Source organism: Blastomyces dermatitidis, assembly GCF_000003525.1.
Source record: "Blastomyces dermatitidis ER-3 genomic scaffold supercont1.3, whole genome shotgun sequence".
In the NCBI taxonomy this organism is placed as follows: domain Eukaryota; kingdom Fungi; phylum Ascomycota; class Eurotiomycetes; order Onygenales; family Ajellomycetaceae; genus Blastomyces; species Blastomyces dermatitidis.
The window spans coordinates 7,313,277-7,340,649 of NW_025544776.1; the positions used below are offsets into that span (position 1 = coordinate 7,313,277).

The window sequence follows — 27,373 nt, forward strand, 5'->3', positions numbered from 1 at the left end:
AACAGCGGGTTCGTTCTATCTCTCCCTCCTAGTTCTACTTCTTCTCCTATGGATACAGAAGATGAGAGCACGCGGAGGAAATTTTTAGCAGCTGACAAAACAGAGAGGGGCAGTCTTGGCTACGTCGCATGTGTCAATAAGTACATGTACATGTACATGTATGTACTGTACAATAAGAGTCAAGGAGATTTTCTGGCATACAGGCCACAGCTGTTTGACAGCAGAGGGCTTCGAGGCCGCAGCATGTCTCAAATTTGGTCGTGCAGAACACTGCCTAAATATTCATGAGAAGAGTTATTTGCTTTTACAAACGTTCTGAAGCTTTTGATTATGTATTATTTTGATATAAATATTCCTTAGAGTGAAATACATCTGATAACTATATTTATCTATATTGTTATTTTAATTCATATATATCTGTTATGAAGAAGCTGAAAACACTTCAATTTGATAGATAGAAAATGAAAATAAGCACTGAAAACCAAACTTATATTCTAACAGCAGAGAGCAGAACATGATAAAATGAAGACTTGAACAATATAAAAATACCCAGCTTCATTCTCAAGAACTGTGCTCAGATACAGTTGTCTGAATATCAGCCAGAGCGACAGCCTTCAGCTCGGCCAGGTGTACAAATTGTTTCTCATCCTCCATCACCTCGGGATGACTCGCAATCGGTAGATATTCTTGAAAGGCTGCCTCACTCTTGAAGGTTAGAATCGCAAACCCATCGTAGGTGAAGGCGGCCGAGTCGCCCACCAGGGCCGTGACTGGGTAGTGAGGAGGGGTGGCATCTCGCTTCAGGTAATACCGAGTATGAGACAAGGGAAATCGCGATCCGGTAAGGCGTTTTAGTAAAGGAACATGCTTGTTGTCCCAGTGGTCTTGAAATTCAGCTGGAGAAATGCCCGATTTCCGCGTGACGAATACAACTGCAGTGAAGTTGGCGGGAGTCATTGAGGAAGAACACGGCCAAAGCGCAGACGTTCGAACGAAATTAACAGCAGGAATCACCAAGAATAGAGCAAGGTACAGTATAGTTTGTTCTCAGTTTCAGACTTGAAGTATTCCCATGGTGAAATTCACAATCACAGAATGTATAGCATTTATGATGGATGTGGAAGATTAGAGAGCTAACTGCGGGGTAAGTTAATTGAGTCTTTAGCATTATTATTATTAACGTGATTAAGAAATGTAATCATCACACCAAGCATGACAGACATAATGGCCTGAGAGGAACCATTGATATGGATTGCTAAAACGCAGCGTCGGTTGTTTCTCGCATCAAGCCACGAAACTCGAAACTCAACAGAGGTATCTCCTCTCCACTGCACATTCAGGGCAGGCCAGGATTGTTTTGATAATGTGTGTCGACGCAGTGGAGTCGCCCGTTGGGCCGCGATAAGAATGATTGATGCTGATTCATACACAATCCCTCGCACTGTTTACTCTGTACTTCGTATAGATGGATAGGCAGCGGCTGGGCCCGGCAAAGCTCTGGCACTAAGTTTAGCAGCGTTGGTGACAGTGATCAAGTTCACATTGCTGTTTATCCTCTCAAGGTTCACCCATCCGCTAGCCCCTTCTGCGCATCCCTCCGCGCCTGTATAATTTAGATTCCTGTATCATCACAGAACACAAATACAGCGAGAAGGGTTGGGGGGGGGGGGGGGGTATGTAGTACATATTGAAATGGGATCTATATAAGCAATTGCCATGAACATCTTTGGCTGCCGGATCTGGCGGCAAGAGCACCCATAGCACATCTCCAAAACCAGAGCTCTAGGGCCTGCAATTGAAGAACAATTTTTAAGTTACATATAGTACAGGTATTCGTGTGAGTAGTAAAGGATGGAACTACCCTTCGAAAATGTTTTGATTCAATTCAACCCCCATCTCCTTGGCCATATTTTGCATTTGAGTCTCCAAATCATCTTCCATCCCTCGCCCCCAGCCCAGAAGTTGCCTTATTTTGCTCACATAAAACCAAATGTCGGAGCTCAGCAGAACAAGCCTGAAGATGACGTGTCGGCCGTAGTTCCGAATCTTGTCAGCGAGTGCCAGTTCAGGAGACTCCACTAGTGCGCGGGATGCCCAGATGCCAGTTATTTTGATGCGGTTGACAGGCGAACCCAAAAACTGGTTGTTGGCTTGGACAATGCGGAAGTTACGGCCGATAAAAATAAGCTCCCGGGGCCACTTTGTCTCGTCACCAAGGACGTCACGAGCCGCTTTGCGCATAGCTTGTTGCATTTCATAGTGCCTCTGAGCTCTTTCTTTCTTGCTCAGTCCTTCCAGACCACGGGATGTAGAAAGATCGCCGCCGCGGTAGGGCTGTAGCAGCGTGGCTGAAGCAAAAATATCTGTGTTCTCCACCCCCCAACCACGCACTATAGTGTGTAGGGTTGCATTGTCGAACGTGAGAAGGGCCTTCCAGAAGCGAGCATATTCTTGGCGAAATTTGGGCTCCATATGAATGTAAAGGCCGTGATCAATAAGCACGAGTTCAGCTTTGCCGGAGGGTCGACGTCGCACGAGAACATTACCGGGATGCGGGTCGCAATGTAGCCAGCCCCAAAGAAACATTTGAGCAGAAAAGAGGTCCACCATCGTCTCCATCACTTCTTTCAGGGACAGTCCCAAGCCCCCGCGACCATTTTTGCCCTTCCAGTAGTCGCGGTTTGGCTTCAGATTCTCATACCTAGTCCTAGATGCAATGGCATTAGGTACTCTTCGTGTTCCCTGGTTGGGAGGATTGAGAGGTGTCCCATGACATCCTGGACTCCCTTGCCGCCACTCGCCTCGCCATGGTCGAGTGATCCCTTCCTTATCCCACAGCTTGACACCTTCGATCCATTCGGCTGTCATCACCCTTCGAGAGCTTAGTTCGCGGTAGACCTTTGGTATATACACCCTATCACGGAGTCGAGGTTCAGACGCAATTAGCTTCGCCATTCTTTCGGAATTGTTTGCTTCATTCTCAAAATCAGTTTCCAGGTATAGGCGTTCGCTAACAAAAGGAATGAGACTGTAAAATGGAATATCGAAAACTCGGCTATATATGTACGTTACGACCCTGTAGAATTTCAATCACTACTTGTTAAGGAGTATTCTTAAAAGCGACACGAGGGTAATGAGTTGAGCAGGGAAAAGGACAAGTGCGAAAACATACTTAAAAGCCCATAAATCCCACTTCACCTGCTGCGAAATCTCTTTCTTCTGGATCTTAATGGCGACCTCTCTGCCATCCGGCAACCTTGCCCAGTGAACCTGGGCAACACTGGCGCTGGCTCTTGCTACCCGTTCCATCACACCACTTCCAGGGTTCCCATCAAAAGAAACTCCAAACACCTCCTCAACGGGGCGACCAAAGTCCTCCTTTATGACACGAGCGACATCCTTCCAGTCATTTTGCGGAGCATCATCGAACATGCTCGAAAACATTTTTTGAAACTCAGGTGGCAGAATGGCAGATTGCATGGCAATAGCCTGGCCAATTTTCAGATACAAGCCACCGTTTGAGCGGAGTAAGATAGACAGACGCTCCGCATTTCTCGCATGTACCGCCGCAATCGACTCAGCAAATAGAGGCTCGGGGCTAAAATTTACTTTATAGTCAATCGCGACTAGCACACCCAAGCCAAAAGTGCGAGCTGTGCGTGTCAAGCAGGAAGCATAGAATTGTCTATCAATCCCATAAACAATGCCACCACCCAGAGTTATGTAAAAGAGGCGGCGAAGCCATTTTCTGGTGCGGGGATATGTTCTGGGAGGGGCGGGTTTGGAGAGTGAGCTTGGGGAAGGCGGAACAAAGGGCTGGAATCGCTGGCTGTGGATCGCTCTTGTGAGGGAGATCATATTAGACTGCGGAAAAGGGCTACGAGACGATGCTAGCATTCGGAGCGAATGGGAGGCGGGAGAACGCATCGTATAGCATGTGTAGACGCGAATGGCCGGGAAGGCGAAAGGAGTGGATGGTCAAGACATTGCTTAGGAACGGATCCCATACACCTAGAATATAGTCCACCTGGGAGGGAAGGGAGCAGGTTAAAGATATATATTCCCAGATACCAATATTCCTGGTATTGATGCCGGAAATAAATATCTGGAGAACCCTCGCGGAACTGGAACTGGCGGAGCGGACAATTGGGCGGAGAATTACATAAGCCACAGGCAGAGAAAACTCGCTTGCTCGAACTAGTTATATACCTACGTCATAGGATAGGGTGCAGGGCAGATTAAGCTTTCGTGCGCACCTCACAATGAATACTACACGACCGTTTCTAGCGTATAACTATCATAGTGTATGAGTTAGGTATTAAATAATGTATAACATTGAGTGTGTGTACGTAGACAAAGTGGTAAGGCTCTCTGAGAGCGAAGAAATGACAAATAAGTAAACAATTGATTGCCATTCCTCGAAAACAATACTTTAATTCCATCGCCCCTAGCCCAAATTCTCCATTCTGGTTTGTCTGATATCTTCATGAATTAATGATTTGCTGTTTCTCCTCTTTTTTCGCCTGCTCTTTCCGCCCAGTTAATCAACTGCGCCTTGGGCTTTGCCATTCGTCGCAAGCGCTTTAGAGGTGTGGCTGGTGCACTTGCTGCGCCAGACGAGTGCCAAAAATACTCGTCGAGGTCTTCCTCGTCAGAAGATGAAATCGACGAAAGTGAGATCACACGTTGAAGGTAGGTCATTTGCCGACCGCTTCTTGTTTTACGGTGTCGCTGCCCTTCCTTTAGTTTGTCTAACAGCTTTGCATCTTCCTGGCAGTCAAAGGTCGTCACCTCTAAACCAGGGAGGTTCATGGATAAAAATTCTTTCAGCTCGGGAAGCAGTTTGGCATTGGGACGGTATGTGCCGCTATCATTATCAATTACAAGCTCATACACAGCTGGATCAGTTGATGCGGGTGCGGAAGCCTCGCTGTCGCCTGGTGATACATCTATTTGGCGTATAGAATCACTTTTTGACCTTGGGGGAGGAGATCTGCTCCGCGGTTTCCCAGCAGGTTGTGAACGACGTCGTACAAAGAATTCACCGGCAAAGGCAATGTATATCGAAACGTTGCTGTGCATGGTGTGTTTGCTGAGCATGTTTATGCCGAATTCGGTGCCTGTTTCAGTAAAGCGCCATTGGCCGTCCAGAGTAATCACGTAGGTGAATATTCTCCCGTCCATGTCGTAGTGGACGAATTCGAGAAATTTTTGGGTGAATTCGTGTGATGGAGTGGGATATACACCATAGACAGTGGACCTATCGAAATTGTAGATCCTTACATGCTGCTGATGGAGAGCATGGTTTAGAATGCGACCACGAAGACTTCGCGCCGTGAACATGCCTTTGACAAAAGGTTTGAATTCGACATATCGATGATATAGGGAGGCGGGTACTGGGCCTTTCAGCTGAATCTGGATAGCCTGGAAACTGTAGGATCAGATAACAGTACGGTATCAGTCGCTTACGAAACAAACATGTATATGCACACACATATTTAGTTTACACGTATAGAAAAGACATACTTATATCTGGTGACCGGCTTCTTGCCATCTTGGACCGGGGCAGAATCCATGGTGCCAGCAAGCCTCCCGATCAAGGGCGAAAAATGCTTACTCCAGTGGAGAGGGCCGATGGTATACATTCTACCTCCCTCATCGCCGGGGGTCCTACCAAGGCATTGAACGCTCATGTACAAAGTTGCGTTCATGTGTTTGTTCCTCAAGAAGACCACGCCTAAAGACCGCATGAAGTAGGCCCGCTTGCTGGCCGTGCGCTTCTGCACCTTGTAGGGCTGCTCAGTGATTCCAGGCCACGATTCATTGATGGACGGGACGGATATTTTGACATTTCCGAGCTTGTCATCGCTATTGACAGGGTCTTCATCGTAGATGCGGCATTTCAGCTCAAAGCCAGAAGCAGGGACATTGGCAACAATCCAGTCGCAGTTCCAAACAGGTTCAACACTCCTAGAAACAGTCGGAGTGCGAAATACGAGATCGGGATCCTGTTTGTTGCGGCGAGGAAGAGTAGAGGTAAGATAGGCGAGGACGAAAGGGTCCGCGGACAATGTGCTGATGTCAGCAATCGGGAGGTTGGAGGCGCGGTGGAATGTGAACTTGAGGGTGAAACCTGGAGGTGCGGCGGGGACAGGGGTACTATCAAAACCGCCAGCAGGTTGCTCTTGTCGAGGGGCTGAGCTGGAGTTGGACTTCACCTTCGAGTTCAGATTGGGGAGCGAGCTGGAGGATGAAGGCCTGTGGGGCATAGCCTGGGGAGCTGGAGGTGATTATTATTGTTATTATTGTTATTATTGTTATTATTGTCATGATTAGTTATATATTTCAAGCTTGAAGGCGAGAGAGATAACTAACTCAAACTTAATGGAGATAGATATGAGATAATCGTATATAGGGCTGTAGTGGGCCTGTGGCGCAGAGATTCTTATGTAATTCCCGTTGCTGATGGATTTAGGTAAGTTGACTAGTTAACTATCTTCGAGGGGCTCGAAGACGCTGCATCCAAAGCGCTGAAAGAATAGAAGCGGGTGAGATGGAAGATCCAGGCGCAGGCTCATTCATATAACATTAAATAATAACTTATTAGTTACACAGAAGCACAGAAAACGGGGGATACTCCGCAGATCAGAGTCAATCTCAAAGCCCTGAACTTCCAAGGTTCACCTCAGCCACAACTGTCTCTCGACGCCCCCGCCAATGCAGAGAGAATGTCTGGTTGGTGGAGGATTCTATGCAGAATGATACAAATGATACAATAATGGGACTGGACTGCTGCAGAATGGGAAGTGGATACGAAACGGCTGGATCTTGCTGTCGAACTTGGGAAAAAACCGTAAACCATCCCGAGATCTGACGGAGTCTGGATGAATCATGAACAACACAGAGAGAGCGCCCACGAACTCACTCAATTCTACTAACTTATTTATTAGCTAGTTAACTAATAACTAACTAGTACGTGTGGCTGGTGGGGCAAAGCCACCCCCTTGACCCCCTTCACAGGCCAATCCATACCGACTTCGCACGATGTGCGTGTACTATGTAATAACCCGCACAGCGCCTGGAACTTGATATGACCGTGTGTCGTGTGAGCGCGAGTTTCTTCGCTAAGGTACTCCCGCTGGTGGAAAATTATAATCCTATTTCGTAACTTTTATTATCAGGGAAATCGGACAAAGTCGCGAGGTCCTCTTTGCTGTAGTGTGCTTGCAAACGAATATGTATGCTAACCACTTGTATATCCTGAGTAGTTATGTTCCAAAAACTTTTCCTTTCTGTCAGTTCCAAAGGCTGGCTAGGAATGCCGCCCGGAATGCCTTTTTGCTTTTTTGCCTTGTCCTCTGGAGCTCAATTAAGATCCCCCCTCCTCTTCCTTTTGTAGTGAACCGAGCAGTTTCCGAGCAGTTCCAAAATACCGTCCCATTTGCAATGCCCGATACTGAGACCACGTTGGTATGTAGCTAGGAAGACACCGCTTTCGCCCCTTCTACCTTCCCGGGAATAATGATGGTTACAGTAGTGGGAATATGTCCAGCTGGCCCTATCCTTGGAGGCTAACCTGTGTGGCTTGAAATTTTCCGTCACGGCATCAGATACGCTAACAAGACTTCTCAAATCGGGGGTCCATGTTGTGTTTGACGACAACTTTTCTCGTTCAGGGATGGTGACGGGGCTATTAACACCATTCACCGGCAGCGTTCAGGATGTCGGGCTTGCGCGGTTGGTCTGCTGCGTATGTTGTTCCATCGGCCAGAATGTAAACCATGTCAGAAGCAATCCAAGCCAATCAACCTCTTCGGTATTGTCGTCAAAAACCGAATTAAACGGGGCTATGGGTCGCATCATGCAAAGCCATCCGCGACCGAGGGTAGCATAGTAATACCCTTGTGTAAAACAATATTATTTCATCTCGGCGCGCTAAAATCCAATTGCCTTGCTGCATTCTTAAATCGAGTGTCATCAACTTCCCCACCCCGCCTTACCAAGTCGTCCCCCATCTTCTTCGCACCGCCGGCCTTTCGCGGAAGGTCCTCATTTCGCGTTGGCCGCGGCTCAGCCACCCACCACGGATGCTGCAAGACTTGGCGCGCAGTACTTCTTTTTCGTGGATCCAATTTCAACATCGATGCGAGGAGGTCGGCGCCTAAGGGCCCTGCTGTAGGGAACTGTCGTATAAAGAAATCACGACCCTGTAAAGGGGTGATTTGGGTTTCCTCAATGGGTACAAAGTTTGGAAGTTTGGTCACACCCGGCCAGTTTTCCTCAGTCGGGGTTCCGAAGGCGCCGATGATTTTGGAGATCTGGTCCATGTCCGTGTTTCCTGCGGCAAATGGGACGCGTAGGAGGAGTTCAGCAAACACCATTCCCATTGACCAGATGTCTACTGCGCCCGAGTACTGTCTCGCACCGTACAACAACTCTAGCGGGCGGTACCAGCGGGTGATCACTTGATGAGTCATGTTCAAATAGGGGTCCGCAAATGACCGCGCCAGACCGAAATCGGCTAGTTTGACTTCACCGTCCGAAGCGATGAGGAGGTTGTTGGGCTTGATGTCACGATGCAGAACGAAGCTTTCGTGGCAGAACCAGACACCCCGAGCTAGCATCCCCATCCACGCTTTAACGTCTGCTGCACCATACTGGATATTTCTATCTTTGATAAGCATTTCTAGATCTCCTAGCGGGAGGAATTCGAGGACGAGATTGAGATTCTGGTCCTTAGAAGAGAAAACGTCGTGAAGCGCAATGATATTGGGGTGCGAGAGTTCCTGGAGATATTTCACCTCTCGAATAGCGTCCATGGAAAGCCCGTCTTTGTATTCTGTGTTGACTTTTATTTTCTTGATGGCAACAAGTGAGGTGGGATCATGTCGGAGATGTCCGAGATAAACGATGGCATATGTGCCTTCTCCAAGCTTTTTATCTGTGCCGGACGCGAGTAAGTTCGAGGTCTGCCAAGGGAATGAGGGTCTTGTGTGTGAAAGTTGAAGGGAAGAATTGAACAGGAAACAAGAAAAGAAACAAAAAGAAAAGAAAAGAAATAGGCTAACAAACCCTTAACGTATTTACGGCTTATAGCTACATTTAATTGCTCGGCTGCCTCTGGTACCGCGGCGAGATAGCCCCCGGCTTCAGCAGCGGAGGCTGGTTGTGACGCTGGTTGTGACGCTGGATGTTCCGCGCGCCCAGAGCTGCGCATGGCAAGTATTTTGGCATTAGTATCTGGTCCACCTGTAGCTGAATGTACTCCGGAGGGTGAGCATGTAATTACAGGCGATACCCCCATTGCAGGTGAGGTTGGGGTGGAAGGTTGGCGGGTTGTTGGAAGGAACTGAATAACGGAAACAAGGGAAGCCCGGATAAGAGCTTAGAATCAATCACTAGTAATCGCGGGGCACTTCTTCACTCCATGAACGCGACTAGAAAACCGAGTCTTTAGCGGTTGTTCAAGTCGTTCCAGTATGATTGTAGTTATCTCAAAATTGTTGAAGCTGTTCGAAACCCAGAGACGGGATTGCAGATTGAACACAAATAAACCACCCGGATCATCATTGTTCCGGTGCCCGTCGGCTCTCCAAATTTCTTAACCGCCAGAACCAAAATCACCGATGATATTTGAACATTGGCTCAAATCTTGATGGAATAGACTCGGTATCGCCACGCATCGCTCGCTCGCCTGCAGCTATTCCTCGAAGAAAACCACCCACACAGCAATTCGATCGTCTTTAGCAGACCGTGCCTCTTATAAATGACGTATAACAACCCTAATTGAGCGGCCTCACGGAACCTCATCTATACCGCTGCCCATCCCGACGAGCTTGTCTATCGATCACTCTTCCGCTCAGCGACATTGCGACCAATTCACCATGGCGGCCCGAACCATCCCACGGAGACCCTTCGCTTCCCGGTTCCTAACAGGTCCCTCCTCGTATTCCCATTTCTACCCCCTATCGCACCAATTCCTCCACCAACTGCATAAAAGCTCACACCCCCCTGTTCCCCCACCAACCCCCTTCGTCCCAGACGCGGAAACCTTCCTCTCCCTAATCGGCCGCAACATGTCCCGCTTCGCCTCCAAATTCACCTCCTGGGACGAGCTATTTACTCTCTCCTCCGTAGAATTGAAGGCACGAGGCATTGAGCCGCCACGTCTTCGCCGATATCTGCTCCGCTGGCGCCAAAAGTTTCAACGCGGCGAGTACGGGGTTGGCGGCGATTTAGAGCACGTAGTTGATGGCGTGGGTCAACTGAGGGTTGTTGAGATACCAAATAACCAAGTCGTGGCGAGGGCAGAGGGGCAGTGTGAAACACCTACAACAACAGCTGGTGGTCAGCGTGAGCATGAAATCCCCCCCGTCACAGCCACAGGCACCGCAACTCTATCCCCTGGCATGAAATGGGCGGTAGTGAACCTCCCACCGGGCGAGTCGCAACCGAAAGAAATACCACAGCCGCCCAAGAAATATATGAAAGTCACGCTAGGGCGTGGCCCAGTGCTAAAGGCGCCATACATTAAATTGGTCAAGGGAACAAATGGAATGGCGGGAGTCATACAGGTGCAGGAGGGCATGTGGGAGGATAAGCAGGGGAAGAAGATCGATGGAGGAGAAAGAAGGCAGGCGGAGGTTAGGGCGAAGAAGCGGAGCGAGGAGAGGAAAAAAGTCTCAGCATAAACTGAGTTTCTGTGTTTATTTCACTTTTCTTTTCTCTCCCGCACTTGGGCTGTTTTCAAGAGTGAATATGTATATTAAGTCATTCTGTTCCTTTGCTTGATGCTATATTTAAACCCTGCTAGATCTTGTGTTTACGGTTGGCATTTATCTACAATTTTCCTTTCTTTGTATAGTACGGGACCCTTGGAGCTTGGAGACGCAATATGAAGGAAGAGAACGAAACTACGCAATGGGGAAAGCCATTTTCAAAAAAAAAAAAAAAAAAAAAAAAAAAAAAAAAAAAAAAAAAAAAAAAAAAAAAAAAAAAAAAAAAATAGAAAAAAAAAGGAAAAGGAAAAAGGAAAAGAGCAATCAACAAAATCAAACATCAAAACAATCGCAAAATTAATTATTAGATGTACTATTATGTATGTTAGATGCAAATATATAGACTAACGAAAATGTTACCTGTGGAGCCTGCTTGAACCTTTACAATGAGGAAATAATAATATAATATACTCGTCTAAGTGGAGAAAGGGCGAGAAAAGAAGGGGATGAATGGCATAAAAGAGAGGTAAAAAAAAAGGCAAGTTTAACACAAAAATCCGATATGAACGAAACCTAGGGTAAGAAACATGAAGTGGGTGATTTTATTTCTTGGTGGGATTTCTCTTCTCCCATGCGACAAGCGGTCTTCCTAGAGGTTTCGAAAAAAGTGACTAGTCACATATGTTAGCATCGCTATCTATATCCAAAAAAAGGGGGGCGGGGTGTTGTTGACAATTAGCTAGAAACAGGGCATCGTGGTTTGCTTACCGAATAATCTGTTTCTGGCACACCGGTCTCGTTTTCGACTTTGCTCAATTTCAGATGTCTGACGATCGCAACGAGCAGAGTTCCCAACTGTACATATGCGAATTGTTCACCGATGCACCGATGTCGTCCGGAGCCAAAAGGTAAGTAAGGACTGTTGGCACCTTTGCTAATCAAACCGTATCCATAATCCAGCTTCTCCTCGTTTTGATCCTCCTCCTTTTCCATTGTGGAGGTCTCCCAGCGATGAGGATCCCAGGTCATGGGATCTGGGAAATACTCGGGTAATCTTGACGTTACTCCGGGAGCTGCGAGGAGGTTGTGAGTGGTCGGGATTGTATATCGTGTTCCATCAACGGGCATTGGGGACTTGACGGCGCGGAGGATGGAGTGAATCGGGGCATGAAGGCGAAGGGTCTCTCTGATAACGTGTGAGTTGAGGGTGAGTTTCTGAAGTGTTTCGTAGGTTACAGGTGGGAGATCCTCCCCAAGAACCTCTTTCTGCTCCTCATATAGTTCCTCAACAATCTTTGGGCAAGACGCGAGTCGGAGAACGATCCATGATAGAGTGGAGGCGGATGAGTGCTGGCCCGCCATTAACAAGGCAATCATCATATGGGCAATCTCGATATCTGGGAGTGGGGTTCCATCCTTGTAGACACAGGACATCAAATTCCAGACCATGTCTTCTGAGTCTTTCTGGCAACCGGCTTCCCGTCGCTGGCGGATGATATCTGTATAGACCTTTGCCATCTTTTGCTGAGCAGCATCCCGCTTACGGTTATGAGGTAGTGGTGCCCACGGGAGCATGAAGTTGATCGCGGTAAACCCCATATCCAAATCATGATAGAGCTGGGCGAAACTGGAGTCGAATTTACTTCTCACTTCTTTCCCTTGCAAGGACCGGGAAGCAGTAAAGATGGTAATCTCGGCAATACTCTTGCAAACATCAAGAACTCCCTTTTCGCCCTTAAGTGCAGATGACGTCTCCAAGTAATGGTTGAATTCGTCTGTGATTAAAGTAACATAGGACCGTAATGACTCCGAGGTTAACCCATATTTGACGAACTAATCGAATATATAGTCAGTAGAGTGTTCATAAACCAGTGATATTGTCGCAATAATTACCTTCTTCTGCTCCATCAGCTTTGCATTTGGGCAATCGTAGACGACATGTCTACCGAAAACGGGTGTGGTGAGTGGTGAGTAGACCTCTTCGGCGCAAACGTCCTTGAGTTTGCCGTTCAAGATGAAATCATTGCCTTTCGTTCCAAGAAACACGGTAGTCTTTTTGCCAAGGAGAACAAATGTGAAGATATCGCCATACTATTACAAAAGAATATAGTTAGACATCGAAGCAAAATGTTAGAGCCATGAATTCATATTCCAAGGCAAGTGTTGCTCTCGGGGGTTCCACGGGGGTGGCGCGGGTGGAAGGGTCACCTTTTCCTTGCAGCTTAGGAAGAACTTATACGGGTCAATTCCATAGGAGATGGTGCTTCCAATGATGGGGAACCAGTGGAACACAACGGGAGGTTCATTGGGATTTTTGAAGAGAAGTTGGCGGATAACGTTTATTACCACAGAAAGGGCAATAAAAGTTGCGAAACCGGAGAGCAGAATCACCCAGAGAGACGCGGCAGAGCAATGAGCGCAGATGCGGACAATAGCATCCGCAAGGAGCCCCATGGTGACTTTGGCGGAACGAAGGAGTCGACCGACTACGGAGGGTTGTGGGGATGTCGACAGCACTTTGAGGGAGAGTTAGTTGTTCAGGGGAAGATGAAGCCCAGACGGGGCATTCTTTCGTTATCAAAAAGATAGAATAGAATGCAGGCTCGGCTGAGTCAGCACGACATGTGCACAAGCGCAATACCTGTATTTACGGGCTGGAGTACCATGAATATATGCCTACCACTACGGATCCTGGCGTTGCCAACACGTCATGAACAGTACCTGCTCCGTGACGGTACTCAGCAATACCAGGCACCGTCTTTGTGCCGTTGCCTCCCCTGCCCAGGCTTTTCCTTTGTTGCCGTATTCAGCGTAGAAGCTAAGAAGATGAAGAATAATGGGCTGATCTGGGATACGCTGGTCCCGGCAATTATTATCGCGGCAGAAGCGTCAGCCTCAAGGGTACTTCGTATTTACGAAGGGGATAACAAATAATATAAATCCGAACCAATATCAGTATAACATTGATATTAATAATAAATATTTATCCAACAGTATACCTATCAAAGAGTAGCAGCCCAACGCTCAAAGAACAAAACCAAACATACACAGCCAGCACTGATTTGTATATTCATTGGTATATTAAGATAACCACTAGTTATATAGGTCTTCTGCCTGATCCAAGCCCAGAAACAAAATTTGTCCGAAATGTATCTATCTATAGGTAACTGCCGAAGATAAAAGTAGGACAGACTACACATTTCCCACTCAGACTAGACAAGGAAAAAAAAGAAAAAAAAAAAAAAAGGGGGGGGGGGGCGGTAGGGGTAAAGGAAATAAGGAAATAATAAGGAAATGCAAAAGATGGAAAAAAAGGAGAAAAGACAAAGAGAAAGAGTGTTCCCTTCACCTTCGTCTTCCCCGTGTATACCTCTCATCCTGATCATCGCTGTATAAAATCGGATCCCCGCGACCACCCAAATTCATGAAGTTAGCCGGATCCCGATTTGCCGCAGGTGCGGGTTCCTGCCGTACTCGCTCCCCACCACCACCGCCACCCCCCCTCGGCGCATGGTTGTGCATTCGTCTGCTAGCTTCGTTCCTGTCGAACACTCTCACCTGCCTATGTCCATGCCCACCAGTTGCTGGATCTGCGATAACCTGGCTAGATGGCAGATCATTGATGCTACTTATCAGAGTGCGTTCACGCGCCATCTTACGTTTCGAGAAATCAAGCAGGCCCATCGCGCCAGTTAAGCCGTCTGTGCTGTCATTGATGCTGGGGTACTTGCCCCGCCCCGTCAGCCAGGGATGCTCCAGGCATTCGTCAATAGTGATGCGCTTGTCGAAGTCGACGGTCAGCATTCTGTCGATGAGATCGAGCGCGGGGTCCCCGACGGAGTCCCAGTAGGGAGCTGGATAGTCGAAGCGGCCCAGTTTGATTTGGTCAGCTAGTGTGTAGGGATTTTCGCGCGTGTAGAGTTCGTCGGAGAATGGCGGGAAGCCGCACAGGCAGATGTATAGGACCACTCCGAGAGACCAGATGTCCACTGCTCGGCTGTATTTGCGATGCCGGGGGTTTTCTTCGAGAATTTCAGGAGCTACGTCTGTTTAAGGTTAGTTGCAGTTTTTAACAGAGTTAATAAAGCTTGATGGGGCCATAATAAATCAAAACTCACAGCTGGGTGTTCCGCATCTGCCCAAGAGCATCGTTAGCATTCAGATTGACAGTTTCTTTATTAGAAAGTAGTCTCCCTGTGAAAACCGGAATATAACCTACAAAGTTGTCGTGAACGAGTCCTCCCCTATTATTTTAGCAAGACCAAAATCGGCGAGTTTCACGGTAAGGCGGTCATCCACCAAAAGGATATTCTCGGGCTTGATGTCCCGGTGGACAATATTCCGTTCATGCTAGATAAGAGAAGTCAGGAGGAGGATTTTGCTATGAAGGATGATGAGGGTAGGATTTCAATCCATCATACAAGATACTTAAGTCCCTTAAACAGTTGAGTGAAAACATGTCGAGCTTCACTTTCCGTAAGCTTTTGATTCGCAACAATCCAATTGAACAACTCGCCCTCGGGGGCAAGTTCAAGGACCAAGTAGACACCATCACTCTCATCGAAGGTGTCCTTCAGACAGAGCACGTTGGGGTGATTAACGCTCATTAGCACGGCAATTTCTTGTTTTAAGCCATCATTGTCGGCTCGCTGTGAGTCTCCCGGGCGCCTCTCGAATCGCTTCACTGCATATTTGTCACCGGTCGACCTCTCCACGCACAGATATACAGAGGCAAAATGGCCTTTTCCTAGCTGCTGCAGGATGCGATATTGCTGTCGGAATTTGTTAGTGTCTCTTATTTTAGGATAGCGAAAGACAAAACGAGCTTCATCCAGCACAGTTATTTCGTCTCCGTCTTCTAGTTCGCGGCGCTTATTGCGCCCGATAATTGCCTCGTTTATAAATGTCCCGTTGCTAGACAAGTCTTCCAGAATAGCAACGGAATCACCTCGTTTGTTTTCGTTATATATTAAACAATGTCGATTGGATATAGTCGGTATATCAAGGACAAAATCTACAAGGAATCATAATATCAGTCAGCAAAGTGTCGCCGTATCGCGATTATTCCTGAGGGCGGAGCGACCACCGGCCTAATTGGCAATAACATACCGCATTCTGAATGGCGCCCGATGAGATAGCCTCCGGTATGATCTTGGGAAGCAAGGTTTTCTAATTTGACTTTTCCTCGTTTAGATCTCGAAGATCCCTTCCTGCGATTTGTGGTACCCACGGCGGGCGAAGAACAAGTGTCTCTCTTTTTCAAGACCAATGGGTCTCCGAACTTGTCATCGAGAGGAATAAGATAGCCCCAGACACCTTCGGCGGCCTCATCGTCCACTTCATCCGCAAGGGCTCTTGGGGGAAAAACAAACTGGGAGAGAGCTTGAGTATCTCCTGGGGGGGATGAGAAGGGCAGCTCAGCGGCGGGAGTGTAATGACGGAATTGGCCGGGATAGCCCTCTGACGGGGTCACCGTCGTTTCTTTCTGTAGCTCGGTGGCAGTGGACTCTTGATGGGTGAGCGGAGAGGGCAGATACACATTTTTTTGGTGAGCTGCCTGGGATTGGGACGATATCCGCTCCGAGCGTCGGGGTTTTTTGGTCTCTTGAGGAGCTTGGTTTCCCGCGCTGGGCTAGAATGAAAATGCAGCAACGCAACGATTAGTTGAAAAAAAAAAAAAAAAAAATAAAAAAGAAAAACTTGAAAAACAAAAAAGGCTTAGAAAGATAGATTGAGTCCACATGTATAAATATCTCACCCTCCCTCGTTTTAAATGACTTTTCTCCTTCGCTGGGGCCATATCCGTGGTGGATGGAGCGCGATGCAAAAAAGGGAAATGAAAACAAAATAAAACAAAACAATCCCGTGGAGGAAAACAGACGACAGCGACGAGTCTGTAGGTTGAGCCTGAGCTGGGGAAGTTATATATGGATTGTTTGAGATCTCTAGAGACTCTGCGTCACCCCAAGGACCTCTCGAGTTCAGTTCAGGCGGCGTGAAGTGGAGGCAGCGGAGGCTGGAGGAATAATAAATAATAATAATAATAATATGAGTTCGCTGGTAACTATTGTGGCGGACATATTACTTGTGAAAACAGAATTTTCCCAGCCCCCTCTGAAAATTAGTAGCAAAACACCACCAAAAAATCAAAATATCTGCATTTCTCTAGAATCATTCAATATCATTCAATACACGTCTTTTTCAATCAAATATCATCCAAATACGCGTCTTTCTTATCTTTATCATCAAATTCACATATATCAATCAACTCTTTTTTCAATATGCCTCACAACACCTGCTGTCCTGCTGCTTCACAAGCCTGTACAAAGACTCCTACCCTGCACCTCAGTCTTCTCAAACTACCTGTTCCAGAAGTTCTGGATAATGAAGAGGATTCAGTCAATGATGAGATGAAGGAGCAGATGAATGAGAAGGATATAGAGACTCAGTCTGAGGATTCTTGATATTCACAAATCTCTACACCTGAGTCTGATATCTCATACAGATTGTATGAATGGGTGATTATCAATGAGATAAAGAACAAGAGAGATGATAAAATGATTAATAAGTAGAAAGAAGAAGAAGAATTAGAAGAATGAATCTATAATTTCTACAATCAATTCTTCTATACAGATCTCTCAAATGTCAGTGATTATATTCTCTTCTTCAGCTCTGACAGCTTCAACTTCATTCAATATGACATTCTCAAGTGAGATAATCAATGTGATGATGATGAAATATATGATGAAAGGAATAGAAGAACTGAATTCACAATCTCATTATCATTCACATCCAGATCTGCTGTTGAATCTTCCATCAAATCCATCATTGAAATCTTCCATTGAATACACTGTTGAAATCTTCCATTGAATCCACCGTTGAAATCTTCCATCGAATCCATCGTTGAATCTTCCATCGAATACACTGTTGAAATCTTCCATCAAATCTGCTGTTGAAATCTTCCATCGAATCCGCTGTTGAATCTTCCATCAAATACACTGTTGAAATCTTCCATCGAATCCACCGTTGAATCTTCCATCGAATCCACCGTTGAATCTTCCATCGAATACACTGTTGAATCTTCCATCGAATCCGCCGTTGAAATCTTCCATCGAATACACTGTTGAAATCTTCCATCGAATCCACCGTTGAAATCTTCCATCGAATCCATCATTGAATCTTCCATCGAATACACTGTTGAAATCTTCCATCAAATCCGCCGTTGAAATCTTCCATCAAATCCACCGTTGAAATCTTCCATCGAATCCATCGTTGAATCTTCCATCGAATCCATCGTTGAATCTTCCATCGAATACACTGTTGAAATCTTCCATCGAATCCACCGTTGAAATCTTCCATCGAATCCATCATTGAATCTTCCATCGAATACACTGTTGAAATCTTCCATCAAATCCGCCGTTGAAATCTTCCATCGAATACACTGTTGAAATCTTCCATCAAATCCACCGTTGAAATCTTCCATCGAATCCATCGTTGAATCTTCCATCGAATCCATCGTTGAATCTTCCATCGAATACACTGTTGAAATCTTCCATCAAATCCGCCGTTGAAATCTTCCATCGAATCCGCCGTTGAATCTTCCATCGAATACACTGTTGAAATCTTCCATCGAATCCACCGTTGAATCTTCCATCGAATACACTGTTGAATCTTCCATCGAATCCGCCGTTGAAATCTTCCATCGAATACACTGTTGAAATCTTCCATCGAATCCACCGTTGAATCTTCCATCGAATCCACCGTTGAAATCTTCCATCGAATCCATCATTGAATCTTCCATCGAATACACTGTTGAAATCTTCCATTGAATACACTGTTGAAATCTTCCATCAAATCCGCCGTTGAAATCTTCCATTGAATACACTGTTGAAATCTTCCATCAAATCCACCGTTGAAATCTTCCATCAAATCCATCGTTGAATCTTCCATTGAATCCATCATTGAATCTTCCATCAAATCCACTGTTGAATCTTCCATCAAATACACTGTTGAAATCTTCCATTGAATCCGCTGTTGAATCTTCCATTGAATCCACTGTTTCATCTCCAATTCAAAGCAGTTCAATACCTCAATTTGATGAATGCTTCAATTGATTGACAAGGGAACAGTTGCTTCATATGAATATTGACAAGAGTATATTTCAAATTATAAGAGATGAATTAAAAAGTCCATTATAACAGACAAAATTGCAGAAATTCAAATCATCTTTATTCACTATTTATAGTGATGAGAACAGATCTCATACTACTTTCACTTCTAAATTTATATTATAATGAATTGTAATCTGAATCTTTCTAATTATTATAATACTATTCTATATAAGTAGATCTGAAATATTCTTTTATATCTTTTTCTCTTATGAAGTTCTCAACTGTATAATATAAAAAAGCTTCAAAATCTTCATCAAATCTCTTCAGAATTGAAGAGATATCTGATATAATCTTTGACTTTATATCACATGTTGAACAGAGTTCTCTAGCAGTTTCAAAACAGTGAAGATTTCATTGAATTCAATATACACAGATGATAATCAATGCTTCGCGCGATCTCAGCAGACATATAATCATTCTTAAGGTGTACAATCTTGTTGATAATGAAATCACAGAGTTGAGGTGGCATATTGATGATAAAGGTAAGAAAGACGTGTATTTGGATGATATTTGATTGAAAAAGATGTGTATTGGATGATATTGAATGATTCTAGAGAAACGCGGATATTTTGATTTTTTGGTGGTGTTTTGCTACTAATTTTCAGGGGGGGCTGGGAAAATTCTGTTTTCGCAAGTAATATGTCCGCCACAATAACTAACTTAGACTTAAATAGTTCGTTATTTAAATAAGTTTAGTTGGTTGGGCAAGCTGCAAGGTCAGCCTTGGTAGGCGTAACTACTAAATACTATTATATCTAATGGCTGAAGGAGGACTGGTGGCTTGTGTTCGGTTCCTGAGGATCAAAAAATAAAATAAAGTAGTTATTTACAGCGAAGTGCGGCCCTTGGAATAATATAATGGTTTCTCAAACAGCTTGCAACAAATTAATAACCTTTAGCCATATATATTTCATTCGACAAACCGAGAGCACATGTTGAGTAAATAAATACTTCTCATATTTAACGTAGGTTTTGTAATGTTGACACTTGTAGTTCCCCGTTATGTAGTTATTTTAACTAACTACTCCGTACATTGTTTGCGGAGAACTAATAATAATTAATTGTTACTTCTCCTCTCTTTTCGCCACAACCACAATCCAACAATGTTTCCTCCGCTCCGTTTCTAATCTCCTGCGGGCTCTTCAGCAGGTAGTCCTTTGAGCATGTATGTTTCCCTTTCCGATCCTTTTGGTTTGGATGCCAAATCACCCGCTTACTTTGTTTTGGGCCACTTTTAGGTCTCTGTCTCGACCTTTCTGTCTAAGGCGAGCTGCCTTCGACAAGCTTGCGGACTTGGCCACGAGCTGCCCGGAGAGTGACGGCGGCATCGTATCAGACGTTGATCGCCTGGGGAGGGCCTGCCATCGCCCTAAGTTGATCTCAGGCGGATATCTCGACGGTGTTTCTAAAGGCTGCAGTACTCCCCCTTCGCCCCTGGTATGCTAGCTTTATCCTCCCCCTCTGTTGGGCTATATACGTGTATAATGTTACGAAAACTCTTATCTAACCTGACTGATTACAAGACCATTCGGGAATTGGATGCCCTTTTGGCGCTTTGTAGAGCGGCCTCCAAGTTGTCGTCTCCTAAACATGCCGCGAAATTGGTCTCCCAACTGGCTGGATATCTCCCCCATTCTCATCTCCTCCTACTTTACCCATCTCCGTTCCTCTATAGCATCAAACCGTCTCCATGGGAAGCCTTGACATGTAATCTCACTCTATCCCTGTTATCGCTTGGCTCCCGAATTCCGCGTCACCGGGACGATATCCTCCAGGGTCTCACCTCCTACCTCGAAAATTGCCTCCATGCTGCAAAGTCCCTCCCCGCTCTGCGGAACCACGCGAATGGCGAAAAGGAGCTGGGAGATTTGCAGGCTGTCGTGGATGTGGCATCGATTACGCTATCCCTTGTGGGGTTCTTAGAAGCCGCTTCTGTTCATGCCAGCTTTTGGACACCGGCAGAACGACTCCAGGTCGCCAATCGGTTGCGGCTGATTCTTTCAGAGCAGTTTTTGATCACTGTTGAGACTGTCTCTTCTATGCTCCGTAGCTCTGAATCCTCCAATCACATTTTGCTGGGTTGGCGACGATATGCTCGCCGCTATGCGTCCGAAGGGCGCCCACTTGGCGCAATGCTGCTACAACGGGGCTTTATGCGGTTTATTAAGGCTTCAACATCGCCTGCTGGTGCTGATGGTCGAAGTATTTCCGACAGCGCTCTCCTGGATCAGTATCTGAACGGCATTCCACTAACCGAACAGGACCGCGATGACAAACTCATCCTAGTCAATCCCTTCGCAGAAATAATCGCCGAGCAGATGCAACAACTCGAGGATGGATCTGATTATCTACAACTCGGCTCGGCATGGCAGCAACGGCTAGCATTCTCTGTGAAATTAATTGCTATAGTCAGCTTCCTCAATTGCGTCATTCTGGATGAAGACTCGGCCGACCCTGACCTTCTTCTTTCATGGCTAGAAGATACGCTGCTCAATCCCGATCAAATGGCCGATCAGGAGCTCGCAGAAGTGGCCCTCAAATCCCTAGCAATCTTAGCAAAGCTATTTTCTACCATGACTTTAAATACAACCCGCTGTTTCCTCAAATTCATCGTGCATAACGGACAAAGCGGCGCCACCGTAGTAACCGCCGCCCGTTGCTTGGCTGATACCCTTCGTCTTCTCTCACAGGACACCATCATTGGTATGCTGTACACCTTAGGGAACGTTCTTAGTGCTGGCCCACCAGCTACAGACAAATCACACCAAACTACTGCCAATGGGATAGGTTCTCATACTCGAGGCTTGGCTCCACCGTATCCTCAAACTGCGAACGGTAGTGTCATATCTCTCACGTTCGATGAGGATGCCGAAACAGCAATTACCTACCGAAACGTGGTACATGCAATAGTCACGATCTCTACAAGCTGCGGCGATAGTAAAATTGTGGCATTGGCCCAGTCGATGCTGTTACAGAAGATCGGGAAAATAAACGCAGTCGTCAACGCCTGTATCATCGAAGAAACCGCTGCGCTAGCCCTCCATAGTGACGAGGCAGAATTTCAAGTGCTTCTCAAATTCTATTCCCGTATTTACAGCGAAGCCCTTGTCCAAGGGAATGCCCTCATCCTTGATGCGGTACGTGGTCTTCCCCTCGGCCTAAACCCCGGGTTTAGGTGGATAAACGCAACCTAACTTCACATTATAGGTCCATAAGGCGAGAAACCATCTAGCAGGAAATATGGATCGACAATCATTCCATTATCGAGTGTATCTAGTCTATCTCCTCGAAAGTATTGTTAATAAAGGCGATGTGGCTGACAGAGAGAAGGACCGCCAGAAGGTCGTGGAGTTATCTGCAGAAGAAATCGTCCCTTTGATCAAACCACTTGCTATCCCATTTTCAAGAAGTCAATCCAACTGGGATGCTCTTGTCGGTGGGGGGGAGCATGATATACCCTCCCTGCTTCGTGATGTGTGGTTTAATATTGCGGCCCATGGCATTTCGCTGCGTTCAGAAGTTACTCGACAATATTACCAGGAACTCCGCATCCTTGCAATTCACTCCCCTCCGCTAGTTGCGGAAAATCGCGCTGAGCTGCTGGAGAGCGATATTGAGTTGAACACTGTGCTGAGACGAGGAGCAACCCAGAACCACGCTGCAGATCAACGAAAGAGCCTCGCCTTGGAGGTTCCACATCTGGAATACGATATCAGGCGGTTGAGCTATCCGAAAACAGTCTTTTTGAACGCCACTTTACTGATTGAGAGCCTGCGGGCTGCATCTGGGGACTGCACCAAAGTTCTAACTTATTTCCTCGACCCTGCCCTTAACAGTACGGATGTCGGCAGTTGCATGAACGCTATTGCAGACAAAGTTGTGTCAATCTACCTTGAAAAAGCTCTATCTGGATCTGCAAAATTCTCAGCCGCGCATATTTCTGGGCAGCTGGCAGACACACTTATGGCCTGTTGCCATCGAATCGAAAAAATACAGCAGGTTGCTGCAGCCACTGCCAGCAAAATAATCAATCAATGCCCCTCTTCTCTGTGCCAAAAACGATCTCTTTTTGTCCTTTTGGATCTATTGACTATCATGTGGTCATCGTGCTTAGACGAGGAACTCGACGAGTTCGAGTGGAAATCTACTTTCACCTCCACGAGGGGCGTCGTTAAGGTCGAGTTATCAGATAACTACGACTTTAGGAGGCTCACTTTCACCACTTTTTATAGATTGGCACAAACATGGGTATCGACAGTCATGAATATTGCGCCGTTGGATGTTAAGGGCTTGCTCCAAACCTACCTTTCGGATTACGAGGACGACGGCGCCTATGGCCATATCTCTATCGGCCGTTCATTCGCCTTGGAAATGGGTTCTGCTATTCCATCCAGTGATCAAAGATTAGGTAAATTAAATGTGTGAATTCTCCACAACACCCTGAACATACTAATAACGGGCTCCTTAGGCTCCATCGAGGGTAATGAAAATTCGATCGTAAACGTGGCTTCCGATTTTATTGCTCAGTATACAACCCGCCAGGAGTATCGCTATTCCGAGGCACCAAGTTTACACTATCAGGGATGGGCACTCCCCCTTAACCAAATTTCTAGAGACGATTCGACCGCTTCGACACACCTAGATACCATTCAGGACACGCTGTCAATGCTCGTCGAGTTGGAATCCCGAATATCTAACGGCCAACCCGTCATGCTAGAGCAGTGCCGGAATCTTCTTCGCAAAGCTACTGCGCTGATCTGTAGCGCTAGCGAATCGCAAACCATTATCATCTCACACCTCGTTAATATCCCATTCCAGATGTTTACAAGAGAGTCGATCAAAATGGGCATTTCTTTATGGCTGGGCGCGATCCATGAGAATCCACAAACCGAGTCAAGGATACTGACGGAAGTTGCACAAGCGTGGGAGCGGACCATTCAGAGGAAGTTGGGGATCTTCAACCCTAATTTCAAGTACGTGAAAATAAAACTTCATGCGCCTTTGCTTCACTAACCTCATTATTCAATTCATTTAGATTCGTTGACCCATTCATGACCAAAACGGAGTTTTCTCCATCGGATAAATCCATAGTCCTCAAACGCCAGCGGAAAGCGCAGAATATCATATCGCCACACTTTCGTATCCTTCAGTTCTTCGAAAGCCACTTTAATGCCACTAGACTTGGTAGTGTCCACACCCAACGCATATTTAGTCGTCTTGTAGGAGTCACTTTGGTTGAACTACAAAATACCACCGGCCACCCACTTGCGCGTGAAATTCATTTCCACATCGTCTTGTTTGGCTTAAAGGTTCTCCGATATTGTACGTCGCAAACGAAAATTGCTTTATGGAAATTGAAGGATCAAATCCTTTCTGCTGCTTTGAGCTGGTTCAGCCATCCGCCTAGGTAGGTATTTATCTATAAATAATCAAGTATTTGATTTAGGATGTGTCGCTAATTTGCTTTTTTCCCCCTTTCAAGGTGGTCCCTAGGCGGTAACCGCCTACAGATGAAGGCTGAAGACAAGGTTCTTCAGGATATTGAGTCGCATCTTGAAAGCACATCCCGTATAGCCACAGGGGCATCCGCCGCGAGGAAATCCCTCCAAGCCAAACAAGAATTAGTCCGGCTACTTATTGAAAACGAGCGATTCCGACTACGAGTATGGCTTTTCCCATTGGAGCATGAGAGACGGAATTATATTTCAAGCTCAGGGAATAAGGTCGATCCCGAGGTCTGCTGCCCGCTGCAATGAACCGTCCCTTCCATGTTCCATAATCAAGTTCTATCTAACCCTGATTTGCAGATTATTTCGTCCCTGATGAGGCTAGCATGGGCAGAAAACCATGGATTAGCCCTACAACTCGCAAACCGGTTCCCCTCGCCAAAGCTTAGAAGCGACGCGCGCTGGCTGTTGCTCAACTTTCCAGAGAAGGCCATTGGCGATCCCGATAGCCTGAATATACTCCTTGGATCCGAGCTACCTCCTGATGTGTCGTTTCAACTCAAGTATCTTCTTTTCTGGGCTCCCGTAAACCCTATTGAAGCGTCAACATATTTCTTACCAGTTTATGGAAACCACCCATTTATCCTACAGTATGCCGTGAGATCACTGGAAAGCCATCCTGTGGAGGTGAGCTTTTCCTACATCCCACAGCTTGTCCAAGCCCTGCGATATGATGCCTTAGGCTATGTTGAGCGGTACATCTTCGAGACTGCACAGCTATCACAGCTTTTTGCCCATCAGGTTATCTGGAACATGAAAGCGAATGCTTACAAGGATGAAGATTCTCAGATTGTATGGATACTCTCCCCATTCTGGTTTTCTCCCTGTCCTGAAATCAAAAGTCAAACTTGAGCTAACTTTCGCGACCTTTCACAGCCTGATCCTATCAAACCTGTCCTGGACCAATTCCTTGACAAGCTTATCGGTCACTTCTCCGAGGAAGATCGTGCCTTCTACGAGAGAGAATTCTCTTTCTTCAATGAAATCACAGGCATCTCTGGAAAACTACGACCTTACATTAAACGAAGCAAGCCAGAGAAGAAGCAGAAAATTGAGGAGGAACTGCGTCAGGTCAAATTAGAAGTTGGGGTGTATCTTCCAAGTAATCCAGACGGAGAAGTGATCGGGATTGATCGAAAATCTGGAAAGCCCTTACAGAGTCACGCAAAGGCTCCGTTCATGGCGACATTCCGGATTAGAAAGACCAAAAAGGTGGAGGAAAATGGCAATGGGAATGGTCCTATGATGCTAGAGGTTAAGGCAGATGCCTCACAGCGCCAAGCAAGTGTTGATGACTCGGTGCTGCAGACTGCTGATGCCCAAGAATCTCAATCAACGTACGAGGTCTGGCAGTCAGCCATCTTTAAGGTAGGCGACGATTGCCGCCAGGACGTACTGGCGCTGCAAATGATCGCAGCTTTCCGGAGTATTTTCATGGGTGTTGGCTTGGACGTGTTTGTATACCCATATCGCGTCACGGCCACAGCACCAGGTTGTGGTGTAATTGATGTGCTCCCTAACTCTATTTCACGAGACATGCTTGGTCGCGAAGCCGTCAATGGCCTCTACGATTACTTCGTTTCCAAGTATGGCGGTGAACAATCTACCCGCTTCCAAGAGGCAAGAAGCAACTTCGTCAAGAGCATGGCTGCCTACTCTGTCATATCCTACCTTCTCCAATTCAAAGACCGCCATAACGGAAACATTATGATCGATGACGCTGGCCATATCATCCACATCGATTTCGGCTTTTGTTTCGACATAGCACCAGGTGGTGTTCGATTCGAGCGCGCGCCTTTCAAGCTCACCTCTGAAATGGTGGCCGTAATGGGAGGGCAGAGCAGCTCGGGTGGTTCGTCGTCAACGAGCGGCGATAGCGGTGGGATTTCTCTTGGTGGTCACAACCCAATGAATTCGCAGTCATACCGTTGGTTCGAGTCACTTGTCGTTAAAGCCTTCCTTGCTTCCAGACCGTTTGCAACCAAGCTATCACACATTGTCACGCTGATGCTTGACAGCGGGCTGCCGTGCTTTAAGCCTGACACGCTGAAAAACTTCCGCGACAGATTTGTCCTTGAAAAGACTGAGCGCGAGGCTGCCGAACACATGCGAGAACTCGTGAAGAAGAGCTACATGAGCGTGTCGACGAAAGGCTATGATCAGTTCCAGATGCTGACAAACAATATCCCTTATTAAAACTTTGTTCTCTCCGAGTAACGTGGGATTTTTCTGACGATTCCCACAATCAACGTGTTTTCTCTCTGCCCTATTTCTTTCGTTGACAAGCGGCTAAGTCCAACTTCACTTGCTGCATATTTTGGTTTGTTTCGTTTTTTATTCTCCCTCTCTTGAAAGTACCTCAGCTAGCTAGTCAAATTTAATAACCCTCGTTTTCCTTCCAAGGGGTTCGGTTCTCCTTTGCTTTCTATTATCATAGACTAAAATCATCGCTTCATCAAATGGGGATTCCCTTGTACATTTACTTCAATGAAGTTTGGGCCAATCTGTTCTATACATCTGTGATCGGATAGAATGTCCCCACACCAAGGTGGATTGATGTCGTGTTCTACACCTAGCTACAGGTAGTAATATATATATACATTCATATTTATTTGATTTCTTCGTAGGAAATAAAAAGGGCAAAATAGAAAATATAACTAGTGAAATGGCGAAAACGTAGTCTTAGAGATAGCGGAAGATGCATTTCGAAGAGGGAAGAAATAAGTAAGGTACGTAAGAATCAACCACTGCGCCGTCATAAATCCGGTCCAGACAAAAGCTACAATTCAGTCCCGCCTTGTGAAATAGATAGCCACAAAAAAAAGAGTTGGGAGGAACGCATAGAAGAAGATAAATCTCGACAGAAACCGATGCGCCCCAAAGAAATGCAATAGCAAAATTGGAGAGACAGCCCTGCCGGATTTTATGTTTACGCCAATAGTACTAGTAAACCGGGCAGGTCTCTCAGCCCTAACTA

At 46.2% G+C, this 27,373-nt stretch overlaps 11 protein-coding genes across 12 annotated transcripts; 3 read left to right on the forward strand and 8 right to left on the reverse strand.

The window, feature by feature from the left end:
- Positions 1-502: 502 nt before the first annotated feature.
- Positions 503-1,022, reverse strand: BDCG_03871 (uncharacterized protein). The gene has a single exon (XM_045419541.1). It carries the CDS (start codon positions 955-957, stop codon positions 562-564), a length of 396 nt encoding a protein of 131 aa, XP_045275816.1. The 5' UTR covers positions 958-1,022; the 3' UTR covers positions 503-561.
- A 631-nt stretch (positions 1,023-1,653) lies between these two features.
- On the reverse strand, positions 1,654-4,147 carry BDCG_03872 (Atypical/ABC1 protein kinase). The gene is made up of 2 exons (XM_045419542.1): positions 3,173-4,147; positions 1,654-3,076 (listed from the first exon to the last, which is right to left on the reverse strand). Exons 1-2 carry the CDS (start codon positions 3,925-3,927, stop codon positions 1,858-1,860), a joined length of 1,974 nt encoding a protein of 657 aa, XP_045275817.1. The 5' UTR covers positions 3,928-4,147; the 3' UTR covers positions 1,654-1,857.
- An 85-nt stretch (positions 4,148-4,232) lies between these two features.
- BDCG_03873 (C2 domain-containing protein) lies at positions 4,233-6,323 on the reverse strand. Its single transcript, XM_045419543.1, has 2 exons — positions 5,527-6,323; positions 4,233-5,431 (listed from the first exon to the last, which is right to left on the reverse strand). The coding sequence occupies exons 1-2, from the start codon at positions 6,267-6,269 to the stop codon at positions 4,492-4,494; spliced, it is 1,683 nt and encodes a 560-aa protein (XP_045275818.1). The 5' UTR covers positions 6,270-6,323; the 3' UTR covers positions 4,233-4,491.
- A 232-nt stretch (positions 6,324-6,555) lies between these two features.
- BDCG_03874 lies at positions 6,556-9,533 on the reverse strand. Of its 2 annotated transcripts, XM_045419545.1 has the most exons (3): positions 9,290-9,533; positions 9,073-9,209; positions 6,556-8,941 (listed from the first exon to the last, which is right to left on the reverse strand). In XM_045419545.1, exon 3 carries the CDS (start codon positions 8,817-8,819, stop codon positions 7,923-7,925), a length of 897 nt encoding a protein of 298 aa, XP_045280649.1. In that variant the 5' UTR covers positions 8,820-8,941; positions 9,073-9,209; positions 9,290-9,533; the 3' UTR covers positions 6,556-7,922. The 2 variants fall into 2 exon arrangements, with proteins under 2 accessions (XP_045280649.1, XP_045280648.1); XM_045419544.1 differs by having other exon boundaries at positions 9,073-9,533.
- A 100-nt stretch (positions 9,534-9,633) lies between these two features.
- Positions 9,634-10,963, forward strand: BDCG_03875 (uncharacterized protein). The gene has a single exon (XM_045419546.1). The coding sequence runs from the start codon at positions 9,885-9,887 to the stop codon at positions 10,689-10,691; it is 807 nt and encodes a 268-aa protein (XP_045275819.1). The 5' UTR covers positions 9,634-9,884; the 3' UTR covers positions 10,692-10,963.
- Positions 10,964-11,320: 357 nt separating this feature from the next.
- BDCG_16790 (CAMK protein kinase) lies at positions 11,321-16,518 on the reverse strand (the record flags this gene model as incomplete). The annotated part of the gene is made up of 11 exons (XM_045425988.1): positions 11,321-11,389; positions 11,487-12,551; positions 12,612-12,809; positions 12,927-13,234; positions 13,813-13,910; positions 14,068-14,764; positions 14,837-14,853; positions 14,938-15,068; positions 15,140-15,732; positions 15,828-16,350; positions 16,477-16,518. The coding sequence occupies 11 exons, from the start codon at positions 16,516-16,518 to the stop codon at positions 11,321-11,323; spliced, it is 3,741 nt and encodes a 1,246-aa protein (XP_045280650.1).
- A 413-nt stretch (positions 16,519-16,931) lies between these two features.
- Positions 16,932-17,186, forward strand: BDCG_16791 (uncharacterized protein). The gene has a single exon (XM_045425989.1). The coding sequence runs from the start codon at positions 17,000-17,002 to the stop codon at positions 17,180-17,182; it is 183 nt and encodes a 60-aa protein (XP_045280651.1). The 5' UTR covers positions 16,932-16,999; the 3' UTR covers positions 17,183-17,186.
- Positions 17,187-17,658: 472 nt separating this feature from the next.
- BDCG_16792 (uncharacterized protein) lies at positions 17,659-17,889 on the reverse strand (the record flags this gene model as incomplete). Its single annotated transcript, XM_045425990.1, has 1 exon — positions 17,659-17,889. The coding sequence occupies one exon, from the start codon at positions 17,887-17,889 to the stop codon at positions 17,659-17,661; it is 231 nt and encodes a 76-aa protein (XP_045280652.1).
- Positions 17,890-17,928: 39 nt separating this feature from the next.
- On the reverse strand, positions 17,929-18,234 carry BDCG_16793 (uncharacterized protein; the record flags this gene model as incomplete). Its single annotated transcript, XM_045425991.1, has 1 exon — positions 17,929-18,234. The coding sequence occupies one exon, from the start codon at positions 18,232-18,234 to the stop codon at positions 17,929-17,931; it is 306 nt and encodes a 101-aa protein (XP_045280653.1).
- A 6-nt stretch (positions 18,235-18,240) lies between these two features.
- Positions 18,241-18,782, reverse strand: BDCG_16794 (uncharacterized protein; the record flags this gene model as incomplete). Its single annotated transcript, XM_045425992.1, has 2 exons — positions 18,241-18,527; positions 18,554-18,782. 2 exons carry the CDS (start codon positions 18,780-18,782, stop codon positions 18,274-18,276), a joined length of 483 nt encoding a protein of 160 aa, XP_045280654.1. The 3' UTR covers positions 18,241-18,273.
- Positions 18,783-19,539: 757 nt separating this feature from the next.
- BDCG_03878 (phosphatidylinositol 4-kinase) lies at positions 19,540-27,032 on the forward strand. Its single transcript, XM_045419547.1, has 9 exons — positions 19,540-20,054; positions 20,128-20,326; positions 20,413-22,026; positions 22,097-23,297; positions 23,358-23,862; positions 23,925-24,296; positions 24,372-24,624; positions 24,697-25,188; positions 25,273-27,032. Coding segments are annotated over exons 1-9 (5,958 nt in total). The 5' UTR covers positions 19,540-20,052; the 3' UTR covers positions 26,593-27,032.
- Positions 27,033-27,373: the final 341 nt, after the last annotated feature.

Coding starts and splice junctions, on each gene's coding strand:
- BDCG_03875 (XM_045419546.1), top strand. CDS start 9,885: ATGGCGGCCCGAACCATCCCACGGAGACCCTTCGCTTCCCGGTTCCTA.
- BDCG_03872 (XM_045419542.1), bottom strand. CDS start 3,927: ATGCGTTCTCCCGCCTCCCATTCGCTCCGAATGCTAGCATCGTCTCGT. Junction 3,077..3,172: donor TGGGATTTATGGGCTTTTAA/GTATGTTTTCGC, acceptor GAAATTCTACAG/GGTCGTAACGTACATATATA.
- BDCG_03871 (XM_045419541.1), bottom strand. CDS start 957: ATGACTCCCGCCAACTTCACTGCAGTTGTATTCGTCACGCGGAAATCG.
- BDCG_03874 (XM_045419544.1), bottom strand. CDS start 9,304: ATGGGGGTATCGCCTGTAATTACATGCTCACCCTCCGGAGTACATTCA. Junction 8,942..9,072: donor AAGCCGTAAATACGTTAAGG/GTTTGTTAGCCT, acceptor CGTCCGGCACAG/ATAAAAAGCTTGGAGAAGGC.
- BDCG_03873 (XM_045419543.1), bottom strand. CDS start 6,269: ATGCCCCACAGGCCTTCATCCTCCAGCTCGCTCCCCAATCTGAACTCG. Junction 5,432..5,526: donor AAGCCGGTCACCAGATATAA/GTATGTCTTTTC, acceptor CTGATCCTACAG/TTTCCAGGCTATCCAGATTC.
- BDCG_03878 (XM_045419547.1), top strand. Junction 20,327..20,412: donor GTACTCCCCCTTCGCCCCTG/GTATGCTAGCTT, acceptor ACTGATTACAAG/ACCATTCGGGAATTGGATGC. Junction 22,027..22,096: donor ATGCCCTCATCCTTGATGCG/GTACGTGGTCTT, acceptor TTCACATTATAG/GTCCATAAGGCGAGAAACCA.
- BDCG_16791 (XM_045425989.1), top strand. CDS start 17,000: ATGCCTCACAACACCTGCTGTCCTGCTGCTTCACAAGCCTGTACAAAG.